General features: G+C 40.9%; 1 protein-coding gene across 3 annotated transcripts in view; it reads right to left on the reverse strand.

The window, feature by feature from the left end:
- Positions 1-12,362, reverse strand: part of NTNG1 (netrin G1) — a 147,881-nt gene that overhangs the window by 76,542 nt on the left and 58,977 nt on the right. For all 3 annotated transcript variants that reach the window (XM_058029906.1, XM_058029904.1, XM_058029905.1), the window contains exon 3: positions 9,205-9,845. In XM_058029906.1, the coding sequence (XP_057885889.1) occupies positions 9,205-9,845 (641 nt within the window). The remainder of the gene's footprint in view (positions 1-9,204; positions 9,846-12,362) is intronic.

Raw genomic sequence — 12,362 nt, forward strand, 5'->3', positions numbered from 1 at the left:
AACTTGTGACCATTGCTGGAATCCAATTCAGGACCTCAGCTTATCAAATTCCCTGCTCTGGCACCATGCCTTTGAGGTATTATGAAGTGCTCCTCATCAAAGCATCCCTGTCTATAAATGCTCCCAATTACTTTAAAGAGCAGACACCCCATTTTGAAACTGGCAAGTGTTCCCTGTGAATCAAAATGGAGTCACCAAACATGTGCAGCCTTCAGCTGGTGCTTCTTTTCTTGAAAGGTAACAAAGGAAAATGTGTTAGCACAAAAAGTCTCCTTGTAACATTTTAAACTTGAAAAGCTTTGCAGGACAGCACACCTACACAATGCCGCAGCTTTTTGGGACCCTATAGACCACACATCTTATCCTGTAATTCATTCTGGGACAGGGAAACTGCCAGGCTAATGAGCTCTCCTGCAGCCTCTTCCCCTGCAGGTGCTTCCCTGGAAGCACAGTCTTAAATCAGACACAGCCATGCCAGATGTAACCTCCTGAACAAACTCCATCCTCGCTCCCACCGTGGTCTGAGCAAGCCACGGCAGCACGAACGTCTGACTTTGATAAAAGCACAAACTTCTTTTCCATTCAGACAGTGGAAGCCAAATTAATTCCTCAGCTTCTTTAATGCTGAGAGCCACATCTCAGGAATTCAATACAGGAACATATTAATCTCTCTGATAGGTGATAGTGCAATCTATTACTGATGGGGGAGCCAGCACGTCAGCACTGTGATAGTGACCCTGACCAGCAGATGACTGAATGTGTAAGGAGTGAAGGAGCTGCTCTGGCTTGAAGGCACAGCTCAACTTTGGCAGGCAGTCCTTCACTCTTGCCCCACTGCTAATTTTCCAACGCATTACTCTGTGGCATGGGTATCCAGGAAACCTCATTATGAAGGTATGTGACAGCCCCTGATAATACATGTCTGTGGCAAAATAATTGATCCCTCTTTGCAGTGGTGATCTTTAATGCTCACGGGGCATGGGAGGCTATTAGATGGCAGGCACCCTTTGATGGTCTCCAGCATAATAACTTACCAGACAGCAATGTGCCACATATCTATCACCTACAAAATAATGTCATCCCTCAAAAAGGGCCTGGCAGTTGGGGTTAGCAGAGGAAGGGGGTTTAATTATATTTGTGGATGAAAAGGTGTCCTGAGAAAAGTGTGCAGCCTGATTATTTATTTTATTGGCTGTTCAAAAGCACTCAGCACAATATAAGGAAAACATCAGGCTCTCCAATACGATGGTTCACATTGCTGTTACAGACTCTAGCCTTGAAATCAAGTTCAAGCTGAAGAACAAAATTACCTCTTACAATATGTGGTTTACTTCTGAAAATGAAAAGGGTAAGAGATGTATTAGCAGTGTTGGCATTAGTGGAGGCAGCTGTTTTTAGATATTTGGTATTTCAGGGATGTGAGTTTAGCATCGTTACTAGAAGTACAGCTTACTATATTCCTCTGCTAACTTTCCAACAGTGAGCAGATGGTTACCCTATTACCAACCATTTGCATTTAACATATTGTAATGATTTATATACCACATGTCACCGAGCAAAGTAAAAACAGTCGATGGTAACTAATTAGTTGAGCGTGAAGATGTATATCTCAATGTATAGATCCTTATTGTGATAAAATTTAATCTTCTTGGTTGTTATTAGTTTTAATGTGTGGTGTAATAGAAATATTGGTGGCAGTTAAATGTGAACCTTCATGTCACTTTACCATTGAGACAGTATTGGTATCATTAATATTTCCACCAGCACTCCTTTACATGCCATTTTATGAATGATGGTGACAGAGGGTAGATTATAACAATCCATTATTCTTCTCTACCAATCCTTCTTAAGTGTATTTCAAAGTATTTTATAAATCCTAATGTATCAGACAACTGGCCCGTATTACAGGATAACACACATCTGGAGAGGGTGGAAGTGGGAATGCTGCTTAGCAGAGAGGAAGTATGCTCAGAGCTACCATAAACACAGAAATGGATTTAAGAGAGAGAATGAAAAGAATCACAAGGTCTTCAAAGGAGTTTGCAAGGAACAAGCTGACAACGACTGACATTGACATGAACATCAAAGTCAGAAGATAGACTCAAGGGTTCAGAGGAAGAACATAACTTTAGAAACCTGCCCTCCACAACTAGAACATGGGCAGGTCTATATGCCATATATGGCGCTATCCATGGTATGTCCCAAGGCCTGATCAGATGTAACCTACAGTATGAAGCTATGGATTATATGCCTTATCCTGAAATGGTTTTTGTTCACTTTTTGGCTTATTTCAAAATGGTGGCCACCACCGCAGATATGTAAAAATAATTCACAGTGAAGTACAGCTGGGTTACTCCAGAGTATAGCAGCATTTCCAGCATAAAAGTCTGGATGAACTGTTATGTGAGGAACCAGGTACTGGTGACAGACTGACTCTAAGGCCCCAAGGACTTGGTATGCTGCAAAAATTACAGGTGGTCTCATTTGGGAGTTGCAGTATGTCAAGAGGTTCAGCAGTTCCTGCTCCCTCCTAATGTCATTAAGACACCTCTTGCTACTCAGCATCCTTTCATTTCTACCATATCCCACAAATTTCCAGGGACACAGCCTGTTCTCCTGCAAAGGGCTGCAGCCAGCATTCTGCTTTCCTGAATGCGTCAGCAGCCAGACTTTCTCTTGGGAATTCGACCTGCAGTGTAACTCTTCGGCTCCTTTTCCCTGACACTATTGCTGCCTGCTAAAATTGCAGCATTGCCATTTGTTTCTGGACCTCTTTCCTTACTTTTCCATGAACTAGATGATAATCTGTAGGAAAGTGTTGAAAATTTCCCCTGTAGCTCAGCCCAGTTAACAATATGCTTCACCTGTGTTTTACTGAGGATTTTTCACCAGAGCTTGCTGTGATCAAATAGGGACTGTGATGATTCCCTTTGAGCATGGGTCACTACTGCTGAGGCACAAAAATCCCTAAGGGGGATCCAGAGGGAATGGCAGGAAGGGTCTTGCAGACTCCACATAATGATACCATTAGACCTTGACCTTTACTAATTCACTTTCTATTTCTGAATAGGTGTGACTGTATCACTGGACTTGACAGAACTGGCTGCTTTACATCAGCTCTATCATATGGATATGAGCAGCCTGAGATGTGTGAGTTTTTTTCTCATTTTTTTAAACAGAAGCTGGGATAGCCTTCTGACTTCTGTCCTCCCTCCCTCATTTTCCCCCCTTTTGCTCCTTCTGTCCTCCCTTCCTTTTCATCACCTGTTTTCCCTCATTCCTCCTACATGCATTGGAAACTCAGTGGGTTAATAAGAGTAACTTCACTCACATTACTCCTGACTTACAGGATGGCATCTGAAATGAGTATCAAGACTGGTCTCTTGTTTCAATACTTAACTTCTAACATACAGGGAGTGATACAGAGCATATTATGGCATCATTCTAAAGGGAAACAGGAGGAAAGGCAGTGGGGTAACTCTCTTAATTTCAAACATTTCCCTAGATCACAGCTGAACGATGGGTTATTTATTATAGCTACAAAAAAAACCCAAAACAAAACAAAAGAGAGAGAAGGATCACCTATGTCAAGAGAAAGTACGTGGATATTTTGTGTTCAGCTACTCCTTTCTGAGGCACTTCACACACTGAGAAGTGTCGAGGAAGAATCAGGTCCTAAGCAGATGCAGTCAAGTACTGACATGAACAAAACTAATGGCAGGCAATATCACAGCACTGGTACCCATGGAAAGGATCAGAATGCAAACTTAAAAAAACCCCAAACCCACGCCTAAAAAATGGTAGCTCCTATTACTTGTGATATATTTGGAAATTTTTAAACTTTTAATGTGATAATATGTTGTACCACTCCAGCTTTAACTTCAGCCAGAAGGACATCCCTGTGCCAGGAATCATTTGTATATGTGATACAGGAGATCCTTAAGCTTATTTCAGTGTTTGCATTAAATTGCACTCTTTTCAAATGAAAAGCTTAAAGGAAAGAAAGTTTCTGCAAGCTATTGGAATCACTGAATTTATTCAGAAGGCTCTTTGGATTGCTTCTCAGCATACAAAGCAATACAGAAAGAAAAATCCTCATTTCTTTCATCAGGATTTTTATCTCTACTCCTTTAATATTCAATGGCAAAATGAATTATACTACAAAAGGTTTGGTGCCTCTCCTCAATAACCCTGATCCTGCATGATACTGAGCTTCCTTGAAAGACAGCTGGGGGACATCAGTAGGGAAATACTCGATGTCTTGCAAAAAAGAAAAGATGACCAGATGCTAATGAGCTAAGTGATAAGTGAAACCTGGGGATTTAAACCCACTGATTAATTTCAAAAGCATATAGCAGAATGAGGGTCCTAGACAGCATTCAGACTCCACTGCTCTGCTCCCCTTCCAGCCACTGTGACTGAGACCACACCAAGCTGATGGACAGGACTTGTGCCATCAGGATGCAGGGTAGAAATCAGTATTATCCAAACACAGGCACCAGTAAAACCCACCCAGGACACCCGTACTGAGTAAACCCCTGGAGACTGTTCATGTGTGAATAAACACCATGACCATTTATTTCAGCTCCTGATGATCCTAGATTTGCTTACAGAAAATGAAGGACCATTCTCCTTAGTGACATACTACAGTAGATATATTAAAAATTCAAAAATTGCACTTGAGACTTACAGATCAATTGACATGCTCTTAAATGCATGCTTCTTTTTCTTTCCTGTTCTCTAATGAGTTTATAATTTAATGAGAGAAACTGCTAGATTCCCTCCAAATACTAGTGAAAATCTCGAAGGAGAAAAGCTGCTTATGCAAGTGTTCCTGTAAAACAAAAGAGTATTCAAGTATGGTAAATAACTACCAGAGTCAAGAATGGTATCCAGTTTTTTGTCTCCTTAAAAGCTTGAAGCCTACATATCTTAATATTGATGGTCTGCTTCTGAGCTGAACATCAATTAAAACATTTTCTATTATAAATAAGACTACAGCATTTCTATAGATTATAACTTCCCTCAGGCAAAGCTCTGCTTTTGGGGTAAATTACAGAGGGACATTATCATATAGTGTTGCCAAGTGTATGACAGAGTAACATAGACATTTACTCGAATTCATCCATCCACAGACTGCACCTGCAGAATAAGGCAGAGGATGGCAGTCAGCAGAGCCCAGCCTGCCTGGTGGAACCGTGTGCCTGAAGCTGCAGGGTGAGCTCCCACTCAGGGCAAGGCCCTCACCCACTCCAATCCACCACAGCCTCAGGAGCAGCTCAGCCTCACAGCCGGCAGGAGCAGCGGGCTGAGCAGGGAGACAAAAAAGCCCCAACCCCCTCAGTAGCAAATATATTTTCCTTCAGATTAATTTATTCAGATGCTGAGATGGATTTGAATTTCGAATAGATAAAGTGAGAGCAAGGAAGTGCTAAAACTGAGGTTACTTTTCATTTGTGTATTGTGAGTTAGAGGTTTCTATTGCAGCTGGGGCTGCAACCGCAGCTGAGACGCGGTCAGAAAACCCTGGGGCTTAAATACAGAAGCTTCAAGGCGAGAAGAGTATAAAAATAAATTCCAGAGGGCTTAATAGTATTGTGCAGAGACTGGATATTCTGGTGTCACAAAGAAACTGGTGGCTCTTAGATCAAAACCTAATCATTCAAAAGCAATAAGAGCCTTTGTTTTACCCAGCCAGTCATTCTGTTACCCACTGGGACCACAGATTTTACAAGCATCCTGAATTACAGTTAATTTACAGTGTATAAATGTACATGTCACTGACAATATAGAAGTTAGAGCAAAACTACTTTAAAATTAACATGGTTAAACCTTCAGCAGTCTGATCCAAAATCTGCTAGGAACCTTGAGCTTGACTTCAAAGGAATTATTATCAGCATTTTAGTGAACTTCAACAAAAATAGGTTTAAAACTGGGAGCTGTACCTCACTGCTTACTGCCAGGACTGTCCTTCCCATGGAATTGAACACAGGTAGAGCCTGCAGACGGGTCAGGCCACCTCTGCAGGCAGCACAGTGAAAGAAACCTTCCTGAGGCTGCGGCACAGGGCACCCTCTGATCCTCTGCAGCAAGGCCAGATGAGGGGAAAATGTCTGCTCTTTCTTAGCTTCCCATCTCAGAAGACTTTATTTATGCATTAGTTGACCTTTCTAGCTGTTAGGACCATCTTGCTTCAGCAGTTAATTAACACAAGTGCCATAATTTAATACAGTTAATGCTACTTTATGCCCTTTAATGTACCTTCCATTAGTGATATTATTGTAGTATTACCCTGTAAATTAAAATAAGATCAAGAATAAGAGAGGCTCTCTTTAATTAAGGTACTGGCACACTGCATCGTCCATTATTCACTAGAAAAAATCACCCTGATTTAGTGAAGCAGACCATCAGTAAGTCAGAATTAGTTCATGTGGATTATTAGGTTTCTTGAATAATGGGACCACAATGGGGTTGCTGAAATTGCTAACAGCCACGTTTCATTTTTTTCATCACCTTAATAAATACACAATGGAAGTGGTAAATTGAAGAAGAATAAACAGGTGGTAATAGAGGAGAAAAGGCATTCATTGAGAGTACACAGGTTTTCATCTCTAATGCAACATACATCAGGCTTATTTCACACCAAAATGCAAAGCAATGACAAAACAAACCTATATTAAGTGGGCAAATCTCCTGCCTATAATTCATTGTGAAGTATTAACCACCACATAGTCCTGTATATTTAACATAGTGGCTTTAAGATAGATGCTTTTCACTGTCATTGATGCTTAAAACACAGTGTGAAACAAATTACATTTTATGCTGCCTTTAGAAATATGCTATTATGAGCTTTGGTGATTTTAACTGTATTTGACCTACAGGTTATGTTTTTCAGAAAAGGGAATAGCTTTAAAGTGGCTGCCAGCATCTTTCATCCACTACATGTCAAGCTCCTTGGTAACCTCCTGTCTTCATGGAATAATCTAGTCTAGTTTTACCAAATTTATATAAATAGCTGGGTCTCAAAACCCAGAATATGAATCTTGGTAGCAAAACAAAACAATTTTGTAACAATTTCCAGTATACATTCTCAATTAAGGAGCAAGAGCTGGAAAACTCAGCTGAACTGGAAACTGCAGCACAACTACCCTGGTAACCTTTGCTTCCCTCCTCTGGTTCCCATGCTCAGGCCATGCCAGGGCACATGCTGGGATTGTTGATTGGGAGACTCTGGTGGGGAAAGGCCATAAAGTTTCTTGAAGAGACAAAAAATACCTAAAACTAGGTAACAGTGGGCTCATTGCAAGTTACAACGGGTGCAACTGAACAACCAGGGGCTGTGTACTGTAGCCCCACAGCTGCTCAGCAGCAAGCAAGCCACAAAGCCTTTAACAAGGAAGGCTCACTAGTTATTGAAGGAAATGGCACCAAATCCCAAAAGAGCTGTTCTTCTCATTAGCAGAAAAGTGATAAGAATTCACATGAATCTAATCTTCTGAGGTACTATTACACATCAGATACTTCTTTTAAAGTACATGTCCAATTACTGCAGCATTTAGACAACAAGCATCAGCATCAGATAAGTTCTCTGTACAGTCATGCTTCATTTCTACAGATAATTTTTCACAGATTGGTGAGCCCCAGATGTGCTCAGGTTTCTGTTTCTAATTTGCATGCAATGCACTCTTTTTTAATCCTTCAGATGCTTTCTTTGATAAAGTAATGATAATCTAATTGAAGTCAGACTAAGCTCCAAATGGGTTTTCAGACAGGGAACAGGCTTTCCTTAAAGCCTAAGGACCTACAAATCCTGAGCTTTGATATGATGCCTCTGATGATGTAGAGCTAACCTATGTGGAGGGAGCCCAGAGGAGAAAATATACACATTAAATAGGTGCTATTTTTCTGTATTGAGGCTAATTTTACGAAACTATTTCAAACAGTATCTTAAGCTGTTCATGATCCACTTAGCCCTCCCAAGAGACTTCTGAAAAATAATTTACAATGTAACTAATGAGCATTGCAAGAAGAATTCTTAAAACAGCAACATTTATTTTAGGTTTCCAAATGTTAGACTAGTAATTTTGTACGTGCGGATATATAGTTGATGTGGACACAGAAGACTGTAACTGCATGTTAAATCTCCAGTCCTAAGAAATGTATTTTGATGATTTTGATTTTCACTACAGGAGTAATAGAAAAACAGTCAGCACTGTTTTATATAATCACTATTTTTTTCACTCAGTTCTGAGTCTGCAAAGAAAGTCCCTGACCTTCCAAGATAGATTAGCTTTTCTGTTTGTTTTGATACTTAGATTCTCTTGAAGAAAAAAGTTTTTTAAAAAGGAAGTCTTAAACCCCTTATAGGAGAAACAGAGAAGGAACAAAAGGTATATCAGACTGGCAAGTGAATTGCTAATAGAGGTGATCCCACTTATTTCCTCTGAACAACTTGGCATCTGACACCCATACAAAGGGATCATTCTCCTGCTTGAGGGCATCAGTCAATTGCTAGTTTGAGCTGGGAACAAAATTTCTGATAGGAATGTCACTGCAGTTATTATTTTTGGGACTACAGCACTTGATACTAGCCACCACTTGCCCTAGAGGTAACCATTTGTCTTGAACCCAGCTGAATAATCATCTTTGTTATATTCAAATCAGTCTATCTAAAACACTGTTGGGTTTTTTCCATTTTAATTCAGCTTCTCTGCATTTCAGAGCTAATTAAAGTAGAAGGAATGGGCGCTAATCTCTGCTGCTTTCCTTGTTCACAGCCAAGGAAGGGGACCTAGTGGGAGGGGTTTGGGCAAGGGTTGCTGTATCAATCACAGCTCACATTAGAGACCTGGAAAGGTCAAATGATAAAACAGAATCTCTGTTTTTAGTTAACTGCCATTGGATCAGACTCCAACTACATAAGAGAAGAAAGTGTTCGACTGCTAGGGTGACTTCCTGAGCCAAGACCTGAACTGTCCTGCCTGTGAGACCCAGGGCTCCAGATCCAAGGTGATTGCCAGCAAACACCCAGAACTTGTGCCACTGAGTAAGAAACTTCTGGTATGACAGCAGTGGCCTTCAGTTGAGCCAGATTTCCAATGAACACTGGCAGAAAATATCATCTTCTTTGGGGAAATAAATAGTTTTGAATACCTTCTCAAATCAAACACATACGCCTCTTTCTAAAGTTATATATTCTCTTACCTTCCGTATACCCTTATGTCTGAAATTGCATAAAAGTAGCGTGCCAGGTGTTGCTCATCAACATATATTTCACCAGTTGCTGGCCTAAGCAGTCTTATCCTCAGATCTGTGATGGTAAAGAAATCTCTTAATTTCTTGGTGGTATCAAGCTGGCCATAAAGAGAAGCCATGTTATGAAGCCGAGGTCCAGCAAAAAAAGCAAATCTATCTTTGATTTCAAAGTGGATTATTTTGCTATTTGTCATGTACCCAGTAGAGTATTCCTCTGTGCAAATGATTTCTAGGACTGTGTGCTGTGATAAATCCCTCACTGATTTTGGATCCATGTGAAAAGCATCTAAGCAGTCTGTGGCATAGTACTGGTAGGGCTGCCACGTTCGTCCATAGTCGAGTGACTTCTCCAGGATCATTTGGTCTGGACGGCCAGATTCAAAGGTGATGACTATGTTATCTGTAAGCTCAATGGTTTTGTTCCAGGAGAGGGTAATATTAACATGAAGAGGCTTTGGATAGTCCTTCCAAGTTGTGGACTGCCAAAACGTGGAGGGATGTCTTCCTTCCAGATCGAACATCAGTTCTGGAGGATGAGCCAGTTCTTGGGTACTTGCATCACATTCATTATTGCACATGTAGGGATTCCCCTGGAAAAGAGCAAAGCAGTGTTACAAGGGGCACCACAGAGGTGAGTGTGACACACAAGATGTTTCTTGACTGAGGACTGCTTTTCCAGGAGGAAAGACAAGAAAGAAAAAACAAATGCCTGCAAGTAATAACTTTATCTTAATGAGATTAATCCTGGCTGTTTTACCTGTTGAAGTACAAACACAACATAGACAGCACCCTTGTGTCTGTACTGTAGACATTTTTCTTAATATACGTTAAAGAAAGAAACAAGGCTATTTACCCTGAACAACTTGGACCAGAGATTGAGTCACAAAAGACTAAGAATGGTACATAAGTCTCTAATAGCTCAGTAACTCCAACTCTTCTTAGAAAGATTCAGCAGCCAAAGAGGATATCTTTTTGAAACAAGCATGTTCCTCAGAGCTATGCCCAAAAAAGTACTAATTTTTAGGGCAAGTGTATTTTGTTAGCAGTGCAGCCTGTGTGTATTCAGCATGAGCCAGTATTCAGTACACTTTCAAGTTTCCTTTCGCCCAGGTGGGAAATTTATCATGCTTAACCAGCTCAACACTGCCCTGCCTTAAAACATTTACACTTGTAACCAAAAGCCATTAGAAAAACAGTGCTCTGTCAGCTCTGGGACTTGATTCAGGTATCTGCCATCTTATTACAGGGTACCCAAAGTACTTCAGAAAAGACTTTTCATGAGGCACCGGGTTCAATTTATCAGGACAAGATAATCCAGCACTTGATTAGGTGGGAGATGTCAGTGGCTCCAGCGGGAACACTGCCAAGGTGGCAGGAGCTCTGAACTGAGGGTTGAGTTAAAAACAGCAACAAAAAAAGCTTGCCAATAGTGCACAGCTTTTACTGCTGCTTGTCCTCTGGAGCAAGGTGAAAGTGAATTATTCTCTTTCTGGCCTTTTGATGCATTAACTTTCACACTACAATCTTCTGCTTCTTCACAAAGGCTATTTTGTCTGCAGATTGGGGATATCTTGCAGCAGTTGCCAAGATATCAGACCCTGTAGGCTGCACTGAATCACGTATATCTAATTTCAGCTTTCAACAGTACGTTAGTATTTTGCTACTTGTTCATTCTGTGTTTGTTCCAGAAAGCAACTGCTGCTCTCTCTGTCCTTCCCTCCACCTGACACTCAGATTGTGGAAGAAGCCTCTATTCACTGACAGTCAGCACTGCTGGGGGAAAATATGCACATGCCTATACGTGGCAGAGCTCGATGAGGTCATTAATGTAGGTGTTATTGTCATTATTCAGAGCTCCCTGCACCTGCCCTGAAAAGAGAACAAGCCCTGGCATGATGATCAACCTTTTCTTTTCTTGTAATTGCAGTTATACTTCTCTCCATCTCAAAGCCTGAGGGCAATGAAGTGACTCAGTGCTATCCAGTGTGGAAACAAGTTTCAAACATGAGTTTCCACCTTGGCCACTGCTCTGCTCCTTGATATACTCCCACAAAACACAAGCAAAAGAACTTCTGCACTCACTTTGACCTCCCCACTGGCAACTTCCTCTTACCTGGGTTGGAAAATGCTATTTTCTTTCCCTTTCTTGTTAATACAGCTGGAGTGCTAAAACTGACAACAATTCACTGGGACTGGAAGTTAGGGAAAAAAACTACATGACAACAAAAAGGGTTATTTGAAAACCAGCTGTAACTGGAAATACTCTGCAAAATTTTGTCTATAATCTGTTACAGCTCTGATTTCAAGCTCATGGTTGCTATTTCTATGCCTTCCTTTTGAATAAAACAGTGAAAATTAAAAGTAAGCTTCAAGCAGGAGAGAGAAAACACAGAATTTTTAAATATTTAAGCTCCATTTAATATACCAGATACAAATGGTAGAATCTGCTAACTTACACAAGCCTATTTTCCTCCGGGAAAATATATATATTGTGAAATCTGTAAAATTCCAGATCCTTTGGCTATATGTAAATATCAGTTTATCAGAAGATGCTCAGATTGCATAAGTCACACCTGTCTGAGGTTGCCCAGAAAAATCTGATCACTTAGATCTGTGTACCTCTAATCTATATGCTTTATGCTTCTGCTTGGGCAAAAGCAACTGCACTGGGCAGTCACAGGTATCAAAACCCAACAAATAAATGCTCCTGTGCAGCCAGACAGGTGCATTAAGCACTGCTGAGGGATGGCTTTAGTTTCCTGCTCCACAAGCAACCGCTGAGTCTGTTGTGACTCTTTGTGCTAAAAACTAAAGCCACTCTGATCCCTTAGTCCCTGGATGCTGGAGGAAGCCTGTTTCACGACTTCCAGCAGCTACCCCAGGTTGTATGGGATGTAGTGTTTCTTTCTCTCTATTGGTTGATTTATTTTACTCCCTTTGCCTTTTATCTTTTATGTTTTAGCAAAAGCTGAGGTGCCAACACAATCAGAGAATAACTGGGAGGGGATGTTCTAAAAACACCCAACAAGCTAATGTGAATACAGTATGACAGTGAGAGCTGGCAGCCCTAGCTTGCAACTGAAATGCAGTCTACAACCCTGTGCACA

Source organism: Melospiza georgiana, chromosome 9, assembly GCF_028018845.1.
Source record: "Melospiza georgiana isolate bMelGeo1 chromosome 9, bMelGeo1.pri, whole genome shotgun sequence".
In the NCBI taxonomy this organism is placed as follows: domain Eukaryota; kingdom Metazoa; phylum Chordata; class Aves; order Passeriformes; family Passerellidae; genus Melospiza; species Melospiza georgiana.